Source organism: Pangasianodon hypophthalmus, chromosome 26 (assembly GCF_027358585.1).
Source record: "Pangasianodon hypophthalmus isolate fPanHyp1 chromosome 26, fPanHyp1.pri, whole genome shotgun sequence".
NCBI lineage: Eukaryota > Metazoa > Chordata > Actinopteri > Siluriformes > Pangasiidae > Pangasianodon > Pangasianodon hypophthalmus.
In genome coordinates, this window is record NC_069735.1 from 11,119,094 (window position 1) to 11,143,311 (window position 24,218).

Here is a 24,218-nt window from a genome sequence, read left to right on the forward strand (position 1 = left end):
ATGGATGTGATATAGCTCATCAACATCAAGGTTCAGTGTGTTGTGCATTTTGAGAGGCTTTTCTTTTCACCACAGTTGTGAGTAGTTATTTAAGTTACTGTAGCCTTCCTGTCAGCTTGAACCAGTCTGGCCATTCAACTCTGACTTCTCTGATTAACAAGCATTTCTACACACAAAACTGCTTCTCACTGGATGTTTTTTGTTAGTCTTTCACACCATTCTGTTTAAACTCTAGAGGTTGTTGTGCATGAAGCTTAGCCTGACTGGCACCAACAACCATCCCATGGTAAATCACATTTCTCCCAATTTTGATGTTTAATGTAAACATTAACTACAGCTCTTGACCTGTATCTGCATGATTTTATGCATTGTACTGGTGTTCCTATTTAAGTGGGTGGTGAATGTATTGCAATACATCAGTGTTATGGATGTGACTTCACACAGACAGTGTTTTTTGGATGATGATTATATATCTATAATATGAACACAAAAAGCATAGTTTTGAAATTTTTGGAGAAAACATTATTATTAAATGTCTGAAACAGTCCTTCACATGCTATAGATATCACATGCGTGTATAAAACAACTTAAACAGGACCTAAGAACAAAGTAAGAATTAAGTGTCTCCTCCAACCCAACTTCAGCCTCAGATTTACTGAAGACATTTAGCAAAAAGATATGGGTGTGCTACTCCGTCTGTTGAAACATGCAGTTCAGTGTGAGATCACTAGTCATATCTGACAGATAAAGTGACATATAGTTAAATATAGAGCTGCGTGAGCATTTAATTTTGATTTTATTTTTCCATGGCAAGGTTGCCATTTGCATGGAATTACCCAAACCACAATGACGGCTCTGCAGTTGATGTCGTGTGCTGATGACTAGACCTGAACCACTGCTGAACCCTTCAGTGCAATCCAGTGGTTCTTAAAGTGACCCGTCAGGGGTCTGTGAAGCAAAGCCAGGGGGTCTTTGATTTTTATAATTTGTTACAGTAGTGGAAATCTCAACCTACATTCAAAGTTATTGCATAATTAGCCTGTTTGATTTGTCTCTTGAAGTGGATAGGTTTAATCCAAAGCTCGAGAACTCAAGTATACAAAAAATATTAGGTCAGCCTGGAACAAATGTGTTTTGTGAGTGGAAATTTCATGAATAAAAGCTATATGGCTCTAATAAATACAGTACTGAGGGGGACTGTGGAATATATTTTACAGTTAAAAAGGTCCTTGGTTACAAATAGTTTGAGAACCTCTGCCTTAATCCATAGATTATTCCCAATCCGTAAATTGCTTTGCATAAATCCATCAGCCAAATGAATAAACAAAATGGGTTTTAATTCTCCACCTAGTACAGAGTTAGGAGTACTACTTCATAAACACATTGCTCATGAGTCACTTATTTTTCCACTATATCTGTTTTAGCTGTTAATCTTCCATAATCTCTCACACACACACACACACACACACACACACACACACACACACACACACACACACACACACACACACACACACACACACACACACACAAAAATCATCCACCTTGGAACATGTAGCTCTATTTAATTCCAGAGGGTGGCAGAATTTGTCTCAATAAACCTTCTATATCTTTAGAGCATAGGGGTTATGGGGGGAAAAAAATCACTTTAGCATACATAAGTGGAGATCTTGACAGGAAAAATGGGTTTCTTTTAGAAAACATTTGTCAAAAATAATATAGAATCAAGCCACAGTGGATTTAAATCCATTGTCATCATACAGTTAGCAACCTGTTAAAATAGCAAGTAAACCGAACGACAAATTTAACAAAGACTTGAAAATATTTACATTTTTCATGAGGATGGCACAAGAACCCTAATAAGCCACCGCCATTATAGAAAATATTTATAGGACATAACACATTCAAGGATTTTCTCAGAGGCTGCTGTTAATTAAATAAACAAATCTAAACTGCAAAAAAAAGTCTCTGTATTGGATGTGTATCAACAGGATGAACAGATTAGCAATACACTTGCAAAAAAACTGATAAAATAACCAGAGACCAAAAAAAAAAAAAAATTGCTTTAAGTGTCCAAAACAGCTGTTTTTAAAAAGCCATAGAAATTAGATGCTTGTAACATTGTAATATATTCACCAAGCATAAATGATCATGGGTAAAAGACAAAACGGAATATATGAATATTTATATATTACATAACTCAGTGACAAATCATTACACAAAAAAAAGACAGCACTTGTTCAGAAACTTCATTCAAGTAGACATATGATTTCAGCAGTATGTGTTGATACAAGAGCCTCCTTTTCAGCATTTGTAGACTCATCTCAGGTCAGTTTCCCACTTTCTATTGTAATGATTAGTCACAGTAATTGCAATAAGGGATACTGATACTAGATAAGCCTCAAAAGGAAACTGAGCTCTTTTGAAAAACTGTACGTTATTGTACCATTAAATGTATCCTCTTTACTCTTGGTGCATTTAAAACTCATTATATACATAGAAACTAATTACAATACACATACGCTCACCATCCACTATTAGATACACCTGTACACCTACACATTCATGCAGTTATCTAATCAGCTAATCATGTGGCAGAAGTGCAATGCAAAAATCATGCAGATACACGAGCTTCATGAGCTTTAGTTCAGGTTCACATCAAACATCAGAATGGGGGGAAAATGAGATCTCTATGACTTTAACCGTGCCATGGTTGTTGGTGTCAGATTAGGATTTCAGAAACTGCTGGTCTCCTGGGATTTTCACACACAACAGTCTGGAGAGTTTACACAGAATGGTGCGGGGGAAAAAAAAAAAAAAAAAAAAAAAAAGTAAGGGAGCAACAGTTCTGTGGGTGGAAATGCCTTGTTGATAAGAGAGACCAGAGGATTGGCTGACTGGATAACTGCATAAATGAGCAGGTATACAGGTTTTCCTAATAAAGTGACCAGTGAGTGTATACATGAATAATTTAAAATTCTGTACAGACATAGACAGTGTCACTGAGAGAAGAAAATAAACAAGTGTTTGCATACTGCATCATTGCGACAAAATCACACTCCACTCCATTTCTTACTCGATTAGCTCTTCTGAATGAACCTTCAGGAATATTAATGGCAGTAAATCTAAATCAGTCCCCACAGCGACCCATAGTTGCAGTGGCTATCTCTAAAATCCAGAACTGAACATACGTGTTTCCTGTTCATGATGTAGGTCATACACTGTCAATGCAACCCTTCCAGTTTATCCAGGATATAATGACTGCATCAGTGAACATTCTGTTCAGCTTCTCAAAGATGTTTGAACCGATCAAAATTTCTTTTATTTCCCAAGTTTGCAAAGTGATAATGCCCTCAACCATGTTCTAAATCTTTACATGCTGTTCCCAATTAAAACCCACCTTATCTGAACCAATTAACATTTGTCTCAAGTTTGAATCAGCAAAATGTATTAGCATTTTAGACACATTTCTTTGAATGCAGCAAAAGATGAACTAGTTTAGGACACTCACAAGACACACAATTTTGGAAGAAGATAACAGAAGCACAAAATCCAATCATGGCCCCTCACTTCATTGTTAACTTCAAAGCACATGCCTAGGCTAGAATCCCTGAATGCTAGTGCAACAGAGGGAGTTTTCTGAAAGGACAGGAGACACGACTAAGCCGGCAGAGATGCCTCTTTGTCTGGACTGGTTGAATGTTGGTGGTCCAAATCATTTGTTTGAGCAGATATTTTACTAACTGCTGCTGGAATGTGTGGAGAACGTAAAATATTACAAAACAGCTCACTATATCTTAGGGCAGCTTATTCTTGTATCTTGAAAGGAAAATTAAGGAAGTGATGAGTGCTGAGATGAGATGTCTGGGGTAGTGAAAGTGAGGTACGGTGCAATAGCAGTTCTTCTTCTTCAAAATGATAAGTTAGCCATGACTTATAAGTTTAAAACAATGCAAAAACATTAACAGTAGCACTAAATATATTAGCTCCTGCTAAGTTAACAGCACACTAAAATCATGTTAAATACGACACATAAAACACTGACCTCCTAACATACACTGTTTTCCTAAATAAAGCTTGTGCACTGCACCAACGTAGTGCTGCTCTCTGTGAAGCGGGTGACAGACAGAAATTGCTTTTTTCCCCCATTGCTCTGTTCTTTTCATGCTCAGCTGAAAAATATGGAGTCACATCCAGGAGGAGTCACATCACCATCACGTCCAGGAGGAAAATCCTCTCTCCTGCAGTGTGTGATGAGTGTGTGGAGGTAAATGTGTATAGGATGCAGCACTTGGTATCTGTTCTTATCCTGTTTCTAAATGTGGAATGGATGCAGCATCATACTGTCACCAGCAGGGAGCATAAGAGCTGTAGTTGAATGACTAGTTCACCAGTAGAACGTCTTCATAGGTGGTGGTCCTGTAAAGAAAGCAGGATTTAAACATCATGACCAAAATTATTAGCCGTATTATTAGGTACTCTATCCTGTGTGAGGGCGGAGTTAATTTTCATGCTGGAAATGAACAAAATAGTCGTGATTCATTGCATGGTAAGATTGCCAATCAGGAGAGATAAAGGCACAATAATCGGAGCCAATCAGAATTCACTGTTAGCTTAGTCTAAATGTCAGTAGAACAGAGGCTAACTCTTATGTCATATCATCACACACATCAGCACACACTTTGTGTGTAAGCTGCCAGACCTGTCACAGCAGCAGAAGAAGGAGCACGGTGACGTCTCCAGTCCCCGGAACTTTCCAGAGCTGGGTGTGTCTTTGCACTCGGCGATGAACGCATGCAAATCTGTGATGTGAATGGGCTCCTGAGTTTGGTGCTATTTACAAAAACAAACATTACACAACCCAAAGTTGAAGATAGTACCATACACATATACATTCACTCAACCACCTTACTATTCAGAAAAAATATCCTCCTCTCCCATTCTTTCAGCTTACCTTGATGGTCTCGTACGCCCCGGTGATGAGGGCGATGAAGAGTGAGAGCACCATGTAAATGAACAGAGAGATAAATGTGTACAGGTACACCTAGAGAAAAAAGACATTTATGTGCAAAACATGTGAGACAGTTTGAAAATTTGTTCAATATAAGAAACTGATGAAAACAATTAACTGTGCTGAATCACAAAGCAAACAAAACAAATCTATATCAACAAGCATAGCTGTTACCTGAAAACTACTTTTAATTATATATTATTTCATCATTTATATTATTTCCTCTTTATTCTGAAACAGTCTTCATCAAGAATTTTACAGTTCACAGCTGAAGTGTTTATAGCCACTCATATTACACTCTTATGTGTCAGCTTATGTGTAAAGACTCTGAGTGTAACTCTCCCTCTGCAACTTCCAGAAAGCACCAACAGCCATACAAATTATGCTACACAGGATGGGGTAAAAAGCATTAAATTAGAAAACAGATATACAGTTTAATGCTTTTTAAGACAACTGTAATGCTACATTAAGTTTTTAAAATTAGGACACAGCTATATTGCTAGGACGTATCAGCAGACACTGTGCTGACAAAATCGGAAGACAAAACCTCAGCGGAGTCATGCTGAAACACGAGGCCAGTAGCAGTGCAAGACAAAAATGAAACTGAAGATGCACAGAAGCCCTTGTGAAAGCGCATGCATGTGTGTGTGTTTTAGTGTGTGAAAGCAGTATATAAAACACACCTGGCTGAAGACCCACACCAGTGTGCTGCTCTCCTGCATGCCACTGAAAGTGACAAACATGTCATCTCCATTTATCAGAGAGAACAGGCACTCTGACACCATGGACAGAGAGCGGAACTGACAGGAAGAAGAAAAATAAACAAACAATATATAAGTTTAACAAGTCAGGGCCTGCAGACTCTTGCACAGTTATTAGAGAATCTATAAATACAAAGTATGTCATACTGACAAATATAAATATATCAGCCTGCGTTGATAAATAACAATAACAATGCAATTGTTGTGATGGTCAATGTCTGTTCTCCACAAATATATATAATATCCAACTGTAAAAGGTAAAAGGTAAATTAAGCTCACAACCTGCTCACCAATTGCTAGTGGGCTTTTATGCATTACCTTGACGTGGTATGGCCCTAAAACAATCCAGCCACAGAAGCAGTATCCCAGATAGATCACTGCCACACAGCAGCAGAAACGGATCACGTTAGGGAACGCTGCACGTAACGTCACGATCAGAATCTGGAGCACAATAGAATATTTTCATGCTTTATACTTCTGTTAAACAACATTACAGTAGTTTATGGTGGATTTGTCAAATTTGTCCAAAAAACCCTGAAAGCAAGTATAGAGGCTTGTGGGTGTGTGTGTGTGCGTGTGTGTGTGTGAGAAGGCACGCATGTGTGTTTTCAGTTTTTAAGAATGTAAAAAATGTATGTGCTACTGGATTTTAGAATCTAGCATTAATATCTAGATGTGTGCTGCCTACATGTCAAGACTGCAAAAATGTGTTTCAAAACAAAAAACAGAATGATCGTGTGTGGGCATACGTTTATATCGTCATAGGAACCAAATGTCCCAACAAAGATAGGAGTATCTGACAGTTTTGACCTTGTGTGTTGTTCAGCTGGTTCCCAAAAATCAGCAGCTTTTATTAAAAAAAAACAAAAAAAAAAAAAAAACAAGCAAAATCAATTTTTCCTTTTGGATACTGGGGTTATGGTCAGGATTAGATTTGGGCGTATCCATAGCATTAATTAGGAAGGTCCTAACAAGAATATTAAGACAAGCGTGTGTGTGTGTGTGTGTGTGGCCTCACACAATCAAACCAAACCAAGACTATATCTCCAATCAAGCCCTTTTGTATATTGCATAATAAATGAAGATTAATTGAATGCATGATTTATATACAATTTTAAGTTCTCATCAGCAGCTACACTTTAGGCACATATGCCAAACATTTCCTAATGTCAGCGTAAGCCAACATTTCTGAAAAGCCTCATGACTGGTTTAGTACTATTGACTGATGCTGGGTAATGAAAATAATGAAAGGTTGAGATTGTGTACTTACATTGTACTTCTGGAAGAAGCTGAGGTAGCGAATCACCCCCACCCACACCAACAGTGTTGATGTTCCCAACAAAATCCCACATACGTCATAGGACGAGATGTTCTAAAAGGAGGAGGAGAAGAGCCCTGAGGGTTGGTTATGGAAACTATCAGCTATAATTAATAAAGTCTGCACAACTAATTTCTTTTTTGTTAATTAGATCAAATAAAACAGAAGTTTAAGGCTACATAATTCCACTCTGCATTCTCTGTTGTTTCAAAGGTGTTTACAGAAAGAAAAAGAGAAAAAAAAGAGAAAAAAATTAAGCAAAATTATCATAAAGAATAAATGATCTATAGTACAATTCTAGCAAAAAGCATAAGAAGCCACAAAAGAAGTACAATACTAATGGCATACAAAAGGTGTGCAAAAGTCTCAAGCTAAAGAACTTAAGTTCAAGCAAAAATCCTTTCAAAAGTTCTATTAATCATACTATTAAAGAGCCGTATTATATACAGTATACCTGTTGTCACTACCAACTGCCTTTAAGCTTTAATCAGTTCTATTAATTTGACTGGTAGATTGTTCTACACGTTTTAAACATCTTAAAGAACCGTTCCTTTGAACAGATCTTTCCAAGCAGCCTTAATTTTAAAATTATGTTTTAATCTGAAAAATGGTCTGAAAAGGAGAACAGAAACGTCAAAGTTGATCCGAAAGGTTCTTCCTATACAGATCCCTCCTATTCTAATAAGAGAGTCTCTTTCTTTCTCGCTCTCTCTACACATGAAGTACCTTGGACTCAATGCCAATCTTTATGAAGGAGCCAGCGATGGTAAGCAGGTCACTGATGATGAGCAGGATGTACCAGCCATTGATGAACTCCATCCTGTCCCCCCAACAAACTGTGTGCTTCAGTTTATTTTTAAAGTACTGTACAAACTCCTGGAGAAGGAAAGTATTCATATAAGCAACAAATTCAAAAGCATATTGTTTATTTCTTAAGGAAGATCTCCTCATTAAAGTTTATTATCTCTCCTACATGCTGAAGGAGGATTCCTCTGAGAATGGAGCGCCCACAGAGCACCAGAGAGAGGCCACAAATCATCGCTACAGCCACATCAAAGGCCACCCGGGTGTAGTTCTCCGCTAGACGAGAAGGGAGGAATCAGGAAAAAAAATAATCAGCCAGTCTTGCGGAAAAAGAAGCACATGTACAGGTTTTAGAAAGCAGAACAACAGGCAAAACCATGATTAATCAACTTTAAAAAGGGGAAATGGAAAAAGTAAACACACACAGCACACACGATGCTAGGTTTATTCATTTATTTATGTGCTTCTAGTTTATGCTTTATCTCATCCTCGTTACCTGGATAAAATGGATCCAAAAAAATTTCAGGCTGCATGTAATATTATATATATGCAAATCATCAATAAGCATTAATATTATTTAAAACATTCAAAGCCAAAATAAATCTTTGTGGTATATTTTCATATTACATTATAATTTTAATTAGTTAACATTACATATTTAATTTAGAAAGACTCGATCTGAATCAATGACGTGACAACAAACTGGCATTCTCACCATGGCCGGATACACTGGGGTCTCTGCACTCCTTGATAGAGACCTGGTTATCCAGACTAATCTTCACCTTGCCACTGTGAGCCTTATTGTCCAGGACGATCTGATCAGAAAACAACACAGATTATATTGACATTACTAAGAATTTAAAGAGAAAAATACATCTGGAATGACTTGCATATTAAGCTTTATAATTAACATGTGACCTTCAGTGGCATCGAAGACTTGATTTTTGGGTTAAACAGCTTTCTTCAACATGTCGGTCTATTTTGACTTTGATTAAAGGTTTTCTACATTACCCACAATGCCATTCAAAGATCTGCTGATAGCAGCGCCAGTAGGATTTAGCGCTAGCTCTACTGAGATTGGCCGATGCAGCGGCGCTTTAGTCCTTTAATCTGTCCAGCTCTCTTACCTTTTCATCTTTACACTCTGCTCAAAACAGATCAGGTTCCAAAGCTTCAACTTTCATGCTAAATCCCCCATCAACAATATTGCGTTCGTCGTAGAGTAGATGGCTAACTAGCCGAGCTGAGTCTCTGCCATAACTTTGTTGTATAGCTGCACTGTATTTTGGGATTTTGAGTCCAACGTTTGCACCGATGTCTCCATTACATCTACAATAGATTTCTCCTTATGACGTTGAATGTCACTGAAAATGGCGAGTAAGAAAATAAGCACTTGCTCTTTAGTTTTAACAAGCTACAAGCAAAATTAATTCTTTCTCCTATTAAACACCACTGTAAATGCCTGACAACCACTATCTTCTCAGAGGAATAATACTGCACCAACCAACAAATTAGCAGCAGGATTGTTACACACATGAATATTTAAATATAAACAAATTCAGTGGGTTTAGAAGTGGAGTTTTCTCTATCACCGGGCATGTTATCAAACCACTCGGATTATACTGGGCGAGTTTTAACACTGGTGACTAGAGACTGATACTAATACACAACTGTTACAGTAGGACACGTGCATATGGTTCTTAGATTTAAACAGGGAAATGTCAATGGTAAAATAGCTTTCACTTGAGATTCTGGTAATTTCTGTAACCAACAGATGGAAATATAAGACTTGGGTATAAGACTGTGTGAATGTGATGGACAAAATATTTTGGTTTCTGTTCAAAGCAACAGTTCCTGTTCTACATATTTAAAAATAAGTTGTGGAAAATAATTGATAAGAAGGCTCACCGTGATTATAAAAGTGTAACAGTCTGGAATCTCGTTGTTTATGATGGTCTGAAGATTTATAGCCTTTAGCTGAAACTGTATTGTAACATTGATGAGCCTGAGAAAGACCGGATTTGAAAAAAGAGAAAGACGACAAAAGAAGAAAGGAAAAATATGTATAAATAACATACATAATGGAAAAAAGATGGATTTTTTTTTGTGTTTCACTTTTGAATCTTACTTGTGAAATTTAAGAGTGAAATTTTTGTACTCTTTTTTCAAAAAGCCATCAGGTACATCGAGCGGTGAGACTCCTACACAATCTACAAAGAGAAAGAGACATGGAGAATGAGAGACGCATTAAAAATTTCTGTAATCACACATTCAAAAACCTGTAGGAAGAGGAACGTCTGCTGATTTTAGTGGAAATGGTTTGATAGTTTTACATTTAACCACAGGAGATCAACGCTGAGAGCCAACAAAGACTAATCCTGAACCAAAATGGATTTGTTCAAGTTCAAGTCCAAGTGCAAGTGGAGTTTATTGTCATTTCAGCCATATACAAGTACATAGTGAAACGAAACAACGTTTCTCCAGGACCGAGGTGCTACATAAGACGACACACAACAACATAGAACTACAAGGGACTACATAAATTATACAATAAAGTGCACAAATGCAAACATGTGCAGACAGCACAAGACAGCACCAGACAGCACAATGACTACTGGAACAGACAATGGGCATAGTAAGTCCCAGTGCAGCGCCGACCAGTACACAGTTCTGTTTAACGTGAATCTAGTGACAATAGTGCACATAGTACAAGAGTACAGTACAATACAATACAAGCGTGATTTAGCTGATGATCAGGCTTAATGTATCTGGAAAGATCGAGGACATGCTGAGTGAAAAACTAAGGTTTATCTACAGTGACCTAATTAAGGCTAATGTTATCATTACGTAGACAAATATTCAACGATGCAGTATGAGTAATCCGATCCAGTGGAGAAATGAACAAGGTGACAGAACAAATGTTTAGCTCTGGTTTGACTTCAGATACCTGTAATAATGTGTGGGTCGATGATGAAGGTGTCATTTGCTGGGTCGATGCGGCCTTTTTTATAATATTGCTGGCAGAGAGACAGAGCACTACCGTTGACACCCACTCCGTACACGTATGCGTAGCGCCCCACAGTGGTGTCCGGCAAGTGCAGGTACTGGAGAGACAAAGAAATAGAGGGTGAGGAGGATTTGGAGAGAGTGTGACGAAGAGTGTGGAAGATTTAAAAAGAAAGAAGTATGAATCAATCCACAACACAGTGTACTGAAAGAAAATGGCCAGACTGTTATTTCTCTTACTTTTCTCATACTTTTGTGAATGGTAATGACTCAAATTATACAATACAATCATACATTGTATACAGTGTCATTCCCTGTCACTGAGAGAGAAAGACTCAAAAATATAATTCTGAATCTGAGGAAATTACAAAGGATACAAGATCACAATTACAAGAACACTATATCTGAACTACACTGTCATTTCTGGTAAAAACACAGCAATGTATACGTATCCTTTCACTTTATACAGTGGCATAACACTGACACATCATGTTGCTGAGGAACGTTTAAGAAAGAAAAACATTGACCAGTTTACCTAGATATCACTTAAAAGTTGAGCCTTATAGTAAAAGCACCATTCTTAAATCTTCATCACCCACTGAAGATTTTTTTTTTGTTCCAACACACCCGGTTTTAATATTCACATACAATTTAAGATCTTGCTTAAGTGTATTGAGTAAGTTACTTTAGAGCTAGAACCAGACTTAGAAGTATCTCTGGGTACATCTGTACATCTGGGAACATCTGGGTCTCACTGTAACTTAAATTTACAAACAGTTTTACTTTCAGTTTCATATCCAGTAACATACAGGAGTATTATCTATAGGGATATATCACAGCAGAAAATTCAGTGTCAAATCAAAATAGTTTCTGTAAATAGAATTTTCAGTTAACTGCCCTGTGTAAAGATTTACTACAATGCATTTATAATATAACTACACTTTACTCAAAGCAGTTAAAGCAATTTAAAGAAACCCAATAAAGACACATACTGTAGTGATTGGATGATCTCACCTAGATACTATACATTTGTACCTAAGAACTGTTGCTGTAATCATAATGAGTGTCCTGCACTCATCCCAGGACTCTTAGTCACATAATATACTCATACTGAACATCCGATCAACATACTTAGTACCGTTTCACTTTACACTTCTACACCCATAGACTTTACTGATTTATAATCACACTATCCAGTAGAAAAGAATGGGTTCCCATTTGAAGTCAGGTTCCTCTCAAGAATTCTTCCTCGTGTCTTTTCAGGGAGCTTTTCCTTGGCAATCTGGTTCGTTTATTAGGGATCTAATGCTACATCTATATTTCTGTAAAGCTGCTTTGTGACAGTGTCCAATGTTAAAAGCGCTATACAAACAAAATTGAAATGATTCAGCAAATCTATACCATTAAATTTGCGCATGAACACATCACAAACCAAGCGGCTCAAAGGACAGCATCATTCACAACAATAAAAACTCGCAATTGAATATTTACCAGTGAAGGTGCTTCATGCAACCAAAAGAAAAAAAACAGCAGGAAGTTTGAATTCAAGTGCCTCTTCTTTGGTAAGTATATTGACTGGTTGCAAATGAACAATAGTGGTACATCTGACATCAAACATCCAGTTTGGTAACTCATGTAGATTCCAAGTTGTCACACTGACAGTTTAATTAAGTTTATGTAAAAACACTGAATTATCTTGTCATTATTTACATGTAAACATATTCAAGTGTTCTCTTCTGGGAAACAACATTCTCTTCTGTTACATGACGTGTTAGTGTGCCCCAGTACTTGCATACTCTTTTGCTACACACTCATAAGTATGTACTTTTTCTTCACAAAAAGAGTACATACTTTTATGTGTTACATAGAGCAGTTCAATGTGTATCTCTATACAGTTGATATAAAAAGTCTACACGCCCCTGTTACAATGGCAGGTTTTTGTGAAGTAAAAGAGGGACACGAAGATATATCATGTCTTTTCCCACCTTTAATGTGAAACTGCAAAGAATACAAATAAAGTGAAAAACAATCAAACTTTTTAGGGAAAAAAAAGAAAACCTAGTTTCATAAGTGTGCACACCACTAAAGTAATACTTTGTTGAAGCACCTTTTGATTTTATTACACCACTCAGTCTGGGTAAGAGTCTATCAGCGTGGCACATTTTGAGTTGGTAATATTTTCAATATTTTTAAAATTCTGGAGGGACGTCCTGTTCTTGGTGATGTCACTGTGGTGCCCCATTTTCTCCAGTTGATGATGGCCTTCACGGTGTTCCATGGTACATCTAATGTTTTGCAAATTCTTTTGTACCTCTCACTTTATCGATATCTTTTGACAAGTTGACATATTGTACATGCTTTGTAAGCTCTTTACAGACCATAGCTTCAGCAGTCAGAGGAAACCAAGAAGATGTGAAGAAAATCCTACAGAAACAGCTGGTCTTTATTTGGGCTTAATCAGAATAATTTCACTGATGGCAGCTGTATGATAATTAGTTTTGAACATGAGATTGAATGTGATTGGTTCATTCTGAACACAGCCACATCACCAGTTATAAAAGGGTGTGCACGCTTATGCAGCCAGGTTATTGTAACTTTTATTTTTCCCCTAAAATGTGTCTGATTGTTTTACATTTAATTTTTCTTATGTTGTAATTTCACATTGAAGATGGAAAAAATTCTGACATGATTTATCTTGGTTTCATTTTTTCCATAACAAAAACCTGCCATTTTAACAGGGGTATGTAGTCTTATATCCATTGTAATTGCTCTCACAGACTCACATCAAAGACAGTACTGATGATTGACTAATTTCATTGGTCTTAGCATCCCCTGGTTTGATTACCATAAAGACCTATTATATTCCACTACGTTTAGACGCCCATATAGAACATTACATGACTAAGCCCTCTTACTGTTACTACATTCACCATGTTACAGTAAATGCACTTCCATTCTGACCACGAGTTGAACTCTGAAGTTTGATGATCTAGTGCAAGTTTACAAACTACTAAAAATTTAAGTGTAGTTTCAACATACAGTTGGGGTCATAAGTTTATATACGCCTTGCAGAACCTGCAAAATGTTAATAATTTTTTTTTTTAAAAAAGGGGGGGGATCGTAAAAATTCTATTTTGTTTTTTTATTTAGTACAGCCCTGATTATGCTATTTCACATAGCAGTTGTCTACATATAGTCCAATTATTATTATATTTTACTGTTATTTTTTAAAAATTAATAACATTTTGCAGATTCTGCAAGGCGTATGCAAACTTATGACCCCAACTGTGACTTCTATTTATAACTTAAGATGAAGGCCTACTCAGAATATCTGCAGTTTTCAGTTATTCAGTATATTCAAAAGAAGATTTATTCAGCAGGATCTTCACTTTTGTTTTTTTGGTACAGTTTAATGATAATTGCTATAAAATTTGCTTAGAATCCCAAGCTGAAGAACAAACAGCACATAGTACACCAGTGTAAAGTATAATGGATTTGCACTTGGTGTTTCTTCTACTCTTAAAATATAACTAAAGTAAAAGACTTACTTACTAACTTACCTAAGCTAAGCAGTTAACACTGGAAGATACAAATGTATGGATGTACAACACTAATTTAAAGATTTTAGGGCGGATTTACACACCGAGTTTAAATTCGGTTATTATTAATCTTAAGACTTTTAAAAAAAATTATAATAATTGATACGAGATTTATGTGAGGAGATAAAAAGAAATGAAAGAGAGAGAAAAAGAGAGAAGTGAGGTAACACCTGTCAAAATTAAAATGATAACAGGAACTGACTTGGTTCGCAGACAATCCCCAACAAAAATGTAGCTACAAACAGTTAAAAAGTATGATGTATATTTCATGATGAATAGAAAAGCTGTAATTGTTCACAGCAAATCGCTGTGGTTTAAGAGGAATAAAAACACTTTGGGACGGACATGATTTCACAGAAAAACTTTGAGTCAGGACACATCACACCATCCCATTGCTGATTATTTTCCTATAATAGCACACCCTGTAGTGTTTATTTCCTTACTTGATGAGTACTAATACACAAATAATATTTCCTGCTTAATGTTTATTTGTCAGTAGACTTCACCTGTTCTATTGCGTAATAGATGTGTTCATAGACGTCACTCTGCGTGTACACTGCCAGTGTGTCATCTGCACCATCGCTGTAGTCTTTAAGGAAGAGATGTTTAAAGGAGGCTGTGTTTTCTTCTTTAAATGTCACCACCATCTGGTTACTCAAACCAAATAGCACAAGCTGGAGAGAGGGGAAAGGACAGCTGTTAATCATTGCTGTATAAAAGACACATAAATCTGAAATGCAAAATGGTGCAGCATATGTTTAACTGAAGGCTTGAAAATTTTTTATAAAGCTGCATGACAACGTTTTTGGTTAAAGATTAAAAAAAGTCTCAAAAGTGCCCTGAAAAACATTAGGTTAAAATTCTATTGATCAGTGAATGTGAATGTCTCTCGTCGCTCACCTGTGCTGTCACTAGGATGATCTTTAGGAGCTGCAGGACCAATTTAAATGGCTTTCTGCCCTTGGCATGGTACTTATCACATGGGCTCATGAAGAAATATTTCAACTTCCTCCTCAACTCTTCCTCTTCCTGGTCCATGGTAACCCAGGTTCCTTTTGCTGGGTACAACTTGGAGTTGCCATGGTCAATGCTGCAGTCATGAGAACCATAGCAGTTCACAGGAGACAGCAATCGATCCCTTTCTAAAGGAAGAAAAAAAAAACAAAGGTATGATTAGATAACACCTCAGTTGATTCTTATTTCCTTCAACTACTTGTATGTTTGACAGCTTTTACATTGTAACATGCCAGAGACGGCTTTAGTGATTAACCCATTATGTGAAAATGTTCATATTTCTATGAGTAAGAGGTAGTTGGGACTGGTTAGCATTATGCAAGTAAGATCAATATAACTGCCCCTTTAACTATCACCGGTAGATATCTAGCTTGTTTAGGAAATTTTCCTAGAAGCAATGGAGGATAAGCTCTCTTTGTGTGTAAAACTTTTGCTTTGTCTGTGGTAAGATAGGAGCAGGAGAAAACAGATAAAAACTATGACTGATAAACTGGGTCAAAATGCTATACAAGTTATTCCAACTGACAACACCTATACAAATAATTCACTGTATGTATACATTGCAGTATAATATTCTGGAGCTGTTCCATCTCTTGAGGCGCTGCAGTCGTAGCACTGAGTGACACACACACACAAGGCATCACATATCTGTCAACACTCTTAACCTCCAGGTAACCCAAGCCCAGAGGCAGGTAGGAGAAAATGTAAAGAATCAGAATCAGGAAGTCTGTGGCTTTGTCTGGTGCCCAAAGGCAGTCCATGTGAATATATTTCATTTCTCTCCAATATGTGACCTTTATATTTTCTCTCTACAGGTGCCCAGCTCTAACATCTCTATGCTGCCACATATTTGTGAAAAGCCAATAACCATATCAAGCTATCAAAGTCAGACATCATTGCTGTGTCTTTCATTGTGCTTTGATGAATACAAACGTGGTGGTGTTTTTGGTAAAATTTTTACTATGAAAGTTACTATGACAAACTACAAAGGCTTTTGAGTGGCTGTTATGACTGCTTTATGCACAGTTTTTGCTTTCCTCAAGGTGCGTGGTCTGCTGGTCTCCTTTATCAAAACTAGTCACAAAGCGCCTGGTCATAGCTTTTTGGCTCCATCCCCTGTTGAGCTCTTACATCCACAAAACAAGCAAAATGATGATGAAGCACTGGCTAGTGAAATACATGGGCCATTTAAGGGGATGGTAAGAACATTAACCAATGCCAGACTGGTTTATGACCCAGGAACAAAGTTTCTTGTTTGATTTTTAAGTAAAGAAAAAAAAAAAAAAAGTCTGAGATACAGTCAGGTCCATAAATATTCAGACACTGACAGTGTTATTATTAATTTAGTTGTCTACCAAAGTAGCCATCAAAATGACTTAAAAGTGCAGACTTTCAGGTCTAATTTAAGGGTATTTACATCCAAAGTGGGTGAATGGTTTAGGAATTACAGCACCTTTTATATTTGGTCCACCCCTTTCTAAGGGACCAAAAGTAATTGGACAATTGACTGCTCAGCTGTTCCATGGCCAGGTGTGTGTTATTCCCTCATTATTTAACTTACAACAAGCAGATAAAAGATCTACAGTTGATTTCAAGTGTGGCATTTGCATTCTGTTGCTGTTAACTCTCAAAATGAAGTCCAAAGTGACGGCAGTGAATAAAGACATTACTAGGCTGAAAAATCAAAACCAACCCATCAAAAAGATCGCAAAAACATTAGATTTAGCTAGATCAACTATTTGGTACATTTGTAAAAAGGAGAAGGCACTGATGAGCTCAGAAGACCACTGAAAACATCTGTGGGGAATGCATCACACCATGCTCAAATAACAGGAAAAAAGACAGCAAACTTTAAATCCTGGCAAGTAAGGCAACACAATCATAAGGGCGTAATTATGAGATACAAGGTTGTGTACTATGTTAAAACATTATCAGAACACAGCAAAGCAGGGTAACAGAATAATTTGGTTTTGAGTCTTTTTATATTATATACTATTTTGCAGTATATGCCTGAAATTAAAAATGAAACAAGAATAGTGTATACTATTACACTATATACACACTATATATTTAATCAAATATTTAAACATAGTATATATTATTCTGTTAGTTGGATAGTACATGAAAACATGTAAATAGTTTATCATGATTATTTATAGTTCGTTCTCAAAAATTCAATTCCTTTAAAAGATTTTTTTTCCTGACACAATGACGCTGTAGCTGAAAGCATCGCAGGAATTTCATGTGGTGTAAATTACATCACAGTAATAAATCATGGTAAGTGGAGCGCATGTTTGAGAAGTGACACTTTACAAGTTGCACAGATGAAGGTGAAATAATTTGTGATAAATCACAAACTCAAACAGCCACAAGTCCAAGCAACAGAGGAAGCAAGGTCAGCACTGCTTACTGAAGGTGTAATGAATCACAGCCCCTGTACATAGCAGCCCCAAGAATAAAAAATGGAAGTGAAAATGAAAACAAAGCAGGGAAAAATACCTAAAGAGTGTAACCAAGTTGAGAAGATTTAAGGACAGGAGAGTAGTTTGTCTATAAAATGCTTTTATATCATGAGTTAGCAGCACCAACGTATCAACCTAAAGCTTTTAGTAGGTTCCTGTTCACAATTCTCAACTTTGCATGACCCTTCAGCATATCAGTAGATCGCTCAGTGACTAACATGACTTACAGGATTAGCATTAACAAGAGAATTTAAATTGCCTGTCAAACAATGTCAACATCATGCTAATCAGGAAACTGTGACAGGACTTGAGAGATCACTGGTATCTCACCTCTGAGACATGTCTTCTCAACAAGACAAAATTCTTAATAATCAGAGAACATATGGGTGTATCTAAGCCACAGTTGAGCCTGCAAGTCTGATGCTAAGTGATAGAGTCAATCACACAGGGGTAAGTAAATGGAAAAAATCTCATCTGTCCAGCTTTTACATGCGGCACTGATTCAGTGTGCTGGGACGGCCCATGCGCCTGCTGTCAGCACAAGTGTAACGATCACAGGTCTTATCTAGGCCCATCAGTCGACACTGGGCCTCCCACAGTGACACACAACACATACCCATACCCACATCAGCCAAGACCAAATAATACCAAATCATGAACGACAAAAAACAAAGCTAAGCTGTGGGCTTAACACACCATCTCCACAAATTGCTGCCCCCAAACATCTCCTCACTTGGTTGTTCACCGACACAGACTTACAGCATGATTACAGTCATGAAATAACACCACAAAGCTCCTGACTCACTTTGACCATTAGGTTTCTTTTGTAACGCTGGTCCCAAACCATTTGTCATTCGAGTGACATACAAGGAACAGACAAAGTCACACTGCTGCATTAGATGTCAGACCAGACTGACGAAGCCAGCATGGACTTGCAAACGAGGTATAGAAGGCAAGCAAGTGAGCTTTGGTCTGATTTTAAACATACATATATCATATCAAAAAGCATGAGCCATAGCATACTGGTTCAACTCAAGTCAGTTTCTATCATCACTCCATGAATATACGCTACATGTATACAGTGGGAAATACTGTGCCATATTGTACATTATGGCTGACAAACTACTTTAGAAATTGCATTAGATACACACCGAGCAGCCATAAAATTAAAACCACCTGCCTAATATTGTGTAGGTCCCACAGGTGCAGCCAAGGCAAGGACTCCACGAGACCCCTGACGGTGTGCTGCGGTATCTGGAAGCAAGATGTTAGCAGCAGATCCTTTAAATCCTGTAGGTTGCGAGGTAGGTCCTCCATGGATTGGACTTGTTTGTCTATCACATCCCACAGATGCTCAATTGGCTTGAGAAAGTGGGAATTTGGAGGCCAAGTCAACACCTTGAACTCTTTGCCATGTTCCTCAAACCATTCCTGAACAATTTTTTGCAGTGTGGCAGGGCGCATTATCTTGTTGAAAGAGGCCACTGCCATTAGGGAATATTGTTGCCATGGAGGGGTGTACTTGGTCTGCAACAATGTTTAAGTGATGCATGTCAAAGTAACATTCACATGAATGCCAGGACCCAAGGTTTCCCAGCAGAACATTGCCCAGAGCATCACACTGCCTCTGCTGGCTTGCCTTTTTCCCCACAGTGCATCCTGGTGCCATCTCTTCCCCAGGTAAGCAACATATACGCACCCAGCTGTCCACATGATGTAAAAGAAAACATGAACCATCAGACCAGGCCACAATCTTGCATTGCTCCATGTTCCAGTTCTGATGCTAACTTGCCCATTGCAGGCACTTTCACTGCGTTTCACAGCATTACCTTTTTCAGCAATTTGTGCTACAGTAGCTCTTCTGTGGGATCAGACCAGATGGATTAGCCTTCGCTCTTCATGCGCATCAATGAGCCTTAGGCACCCATGACCCTGTCAGTGGTTCATCGGTTGTCCGTCCTTGAACCACTTCTGGTAGGTAACCACTGCATACCGGGAACACCCCACAAGACCTGCCATTTTGGAGATGCTCTGACCCAGTCGTCTAGCCATCACAATTTGGCCCTTGTCAAAGTTGCTCAGATCCTTATGCTTGCCCATTTTTCCTGCTTCCAACACATCAACTTCGAGAACCGACTGTTCACTTACTGCCTAATATATCCCATCCCTTGACAAGTGCCATTGTAACAAGATAATTAATGGTATTCACTACATCTGTCAGTTGTTTTAATGTTAAGGCTGATCAGTGTAGTATTATGTAGGGGTGGGCAATATAACAAATTGATCATATCACGATTCCTATATATGTATCACTAGATATACTGTAGGTTTGTAGGTTAACCGAAATATCAGAAAATAACATTGTGATATAATTTATTACAACTTTGATATTACATTGCCATATTGCCCAGTGCTAGTATTAAGAAGACACATTTGAATATAAATGAGCCGGTAAATTTACATCAGCACTAGCACTTCATTATGCGTTTGTATTGCATAAAGCAAAGAAGGTGGAAAAGGTGTCGTAAAGGAAATCCTAAGGATACAAGATCATAATTTTAGCATAAACCATGTTTCATACTGATTTATATATTTTTGTCATTGACTGTGAGGGTCTGATGAGCCATAGCATATTATTTACATCATTTTAACATCATACACCATAAATAGCATGAAAGTGTAAGAAGAGTATACAAAGGTTTTGTTTCAGCAGCATAACAAGTGAAGCACTAGACAATCAATACACAAGACTATATGGGTTATGGGTGCAGAGTACTACCATAATACAAAAATACAGGCTGCTGTACATCAGGGTGGAATCTAAGTCTAATCAAGAATAAACAATCACCAGATTTTAAAACAAACTAAGATGTTTTGCATTAATAGCATACTTCTGGGTTAAAGCACTCATAATGAGAATGACACAAGATGCAACTGAGGAAACAGCAGCAACAGTTGCAATACAATGTATTAGTTAGCGGATTAAATAAATAAATAAATACATGCTCTGTAAGGAGTGACAAACTGAGGTTTGTGTAAAATGTAGGGCACGTTGTGCAGCCTGGAACACTATGACTGAAACGTCTCAGACAGGTTATATAAAGTGTAACTGAGTCATGGTACAACTGAGTTTAGGCCACAAGACGAAAGCACATGGTGATCATAACCCTTTGCTGAGTTTTAACAGGCCACAGGACAGGCAGACATGACCTGACTGTAAAATTACATGATTTTTAACATACACGAGTGACTAACTTATTCTTATGTACACATAACTGTGTGTGGTTAACTGTGGTGAGCCGAGCTTTCCCAATTCTGCTGCTGCAGCTGTCCTGCATTGCACATTTTAGTGTTTTCCTGACCTTTCATTATGACATCATGAATGTGACCCATGATTTACATCTGGTGTGTTGGGCAAAAGAAACAAAAACAAAAACAAAAAAACACTGAAATGTTCTGAAGTCCTATATGTTTAAAGTATCTAAAGTTTGGCCAGCTAAAATTGATTGGTATTTGGGGCACAGCGGGTTTTTTTTTTTTTTCTTCAGTTACAGAGGCTCTTTCAGTACTTCTTTAAAAAATTAGGGGAATGTGTCATATGAGCCTTATTTGAGCTAGATTAGTTTTACCTGGCAAGGTTATCTCCCTTATTATAATCCAGCACGATTTAGAAATATCTGTGGTTTACACTAGTCTGAAAAGTAAAAATTCTGTATTTAGCTGAACCTCACAGTACTGTAATAACTAAACCTAACAATGTACATTGCTCTTCATCATGTTATTATTATTTTTTTTTTTACAGTCAGGTCAATTCAAGCTCTTTGTAGCAACTCTATCCCATTCAAATCAGATTTGTTGTAGTGATAAACAAAATTATGGTTGTTATGGTATATACTGACTAGTTTAGCTGCTATTAAATAAATCACTGAGACTATAATGATGCAAGACTAGATCATTTGGAATTAAATATTTGCATATTCATAGGCTTTTTGGATGAAGGTCCAGAGATGTTCCGAGGCCACTTTTACTTCTTTCTTGGCCATAAAAACAATTTAAACTACTTCAGCAGCATTCAATTGTGTAAAATGTTTATAGCAAGGGTCGTCAAAGTATTTCAGCAAATCTAATCAAGCACGCAAAAATACTGCAGCCGAATGGATCAGCATGGAAAATAAGCCATAGTTCAGTAAGTCCAGTTTTTAAAAAAATACAAAATATTAATATGACCCATTGCAGCTTCTGTAAGGCAGCTCATTATTGACAAAGAAGAGTTCTCATGATTTTTTTAATTTCATTTACCCTCTCTGGTCTGATTAGTGTAGTGATAACCTGTCTTGTTCAAAAAGAAAAGAAGTTGATGACACAAACAGAATGTTTAAAGATGACTGGACAGAGAAGTATAAACGTGTATTTCACCTCCAAAACAGACATCTCATCTGTTCAGAGCTCATGGTGCTAGTCAAAACTGGTAACGTGAAGCACCAGTGAGAAACAGAAAACACAACCACTTCAAACTGATGCCTTATTTACAGCCATGAACTAATCACTAATGGTCAAGTGTTAAAAGGTAGATGCTGTCACCATTCAGTCATGTTAATAAGGACCTTTGCACATTTTAGTTAAATGCCCTTGTCTTATGGTATAGACAATGTGTTAAGTGAAAAATGTGTAAGTAATTACTGGAAACATTATACAAGGTTCTTTCTTTCCTCTTGAAAACAATTCCAAAAAATCTTCCAGATTGTTAAACCTTCCAAACTTTTAATCATTTCCTTCATGCATGGTAACAGAGTAAATAAGCTAAGAATGAACTGAAGATATTTTAGGCCACAGTATAATGACAGGTAGAATATTTTGATCTTTATAGCAAACCATTACATTATATTTGATATAAAGTAGAATTCTGGACAGTGTGATATGAAAATGACTAACTATTCAGAGAGCAGTGCTGCTTCTGATGAGTTTTGTTTGTTTGTTTGTTTGTTTGTTTGTTTTGAATGTCAGCTGCAAAAAGTTAAACGACTAGCTTGCTAAAAGCAGATTTCATGCTCTAGGCTGTTTACAGCTTTATTCAGTTTTACACTAGGACCTGTAGTAGCTAGTTATACAGTGGTGTTTTTTAATGAAACTGAACTGCATCCGAGACATTTACACGACCTCTGTGTTTGCTGTTTGGGTTGCTGATGGTTGATGTTTGGCTAAGAGCTAGCCATCTGCGCGTGAGATCCAAACTCGTACAGCTGACTTACCGGTGGAGTCGTGAACGGCGTTATTTTGGTCAACCACGGCCATGTTGGCAGCGCGAAAGAAATATCCGTCATCAAAAGGGAGTCTGGGTCACGATGCATTAAAATAATAGAAAACAAACCTGTGCTAATCCGCAAAAAATAAAAGGCTTGCGTTGGTTTTTCGTGTGCGCGCTCGGCTCGCGCTGTGTTATAGAGCTCTCTGTAGAGACCCGGAGAGGACGCTCGCGCTTCCACACAGCGGTCATGTGACCACACCGCGTGACGACACACTTCTCTTTCCTTTCACTTTTCAGGCGACTTCTGTTTGCTGGTAACTTCTCGTTTCCTTCCATAGAGTCAAAACGTTTAAAGATACCAAATTTTAACCGGATGGTCCTTGTGAACTGAGTGTGGCCAACTCTTTTCAGGGGAAAGTAGCTAGTGCATTCTCAAAGAGTAGGTAGACGTCGCCAGGTGACGTCACGCGTTAATTTGCATGTCAAAATGTGTTAAATGAAGAAGGAAGTTTTTCTGAAGACAAACCAGAAGAGGATAGTTTTTTTTAGCAGAACAGAAAAAAAAAAATAGATCACAACACTATTTGGCCAAAGGTTTTAGACACCTGAACATCACACCCATATGAGGGCCTTCCAAAAACTGTTACCACAAAGTTAGCAGCACACAACTGTATAAAATGTCTTTGTATGCTGTAGCATTACCGTTTCCCTTCACTGGAACTAAGAGGTGCAAACCTCCTCCAGCATGACAATGCTCCTGTGCACAAAGCGAGCTCCATGAAGACATGCTTCGCCATGGTTGCAATGGAAGAAACCTTTGGGATGAACTGGAACTCCGACTGCACCCCAGGCCTCCTCGCCAAACATCAGTGTCTGATCTCACTAATGCTTTTGTGGCTGAATGGATAAATCCCCACAGCCACACTCCAAAATCTAGTGGAAAGCCTTCCCAAAAGAGTGGAGGTTATTATAACAGCAAAGTGAGGACTAAATCTGGA

The 24,218-nt window shown here is 37.6% G+C and overlaps 1 protein-coding gene across 1 annotated transcript; it reads right to left on the reverse strand.

Moving 5' to 3' along the window:
* Positions 1 to 1,871: 1,871 nt before the first annotated feature.
* On the reverse strand, positions 1,872 to 24,186 carry mcoln1a (mucolipin TRP cation channel 1a). Its single transcript, XM_026932266.3, has 15 exons — positions 23,225 to 24,186; positions 15,400 to 15,641; positions 15,006 to 15,173; positions 10,842 to 10,998; positions 10,023 to 10,104; positions 9,803 to 9,899; positions 8,610 to 8,709; positions 8,064 to 8,170; positions 7,817 to 7,966; positions 7,043 to 7,144; positions 6,091 to 6,213; positions 5,695 to 5,811; positions 4,955 to 5,044; positions 4,703 to 4,833; positions 1,872 to 4,419 (listed from the first exon to the last, which is right to left on the reverse strand). The coding sequence occupies exons 1-15, from the start codon at positions 23,265 to 23,267 to the stop codon at positions 4,383 to 4,385; spliced, it is 1,746 nt and encodes a 581-aa protein (XP_026788067.1). The 5' UTR covers positions 23,268 to 24,186; the 3' UTR covers positions 1,872 to 4,382.
* Positions 24,187 to 24,218: the final 32 nt, after the last annotated feature.

What these genes read in the sequence shown, in the direction of transcription:
- mcoln1a (XM_026932266.3), bottom strand. Translation starts at nt 23,267, where the DNA reads ATGGCCGTGGTTGACCAAAATAACGCCGTTCACGACTCCACCG. An exon ending in GGGCGTACGAGACCATCAAG is followed by an intron (nt 4,834 to 4,954) that starts GTAAGCTGAAAG and finishes TTTTGTAAATAG; the next exon opens with CACCAAACTCAGGAGCCCAT. An exon ending in TTCTTCTGCTGCTGTGACAG is followed by an intron (nt 4,420 to 4,702) that starts GTCTGGCAGCTT and finishes CTTTCTTTACAG; the next exon opens with GACCACCACCTATGAAGACG.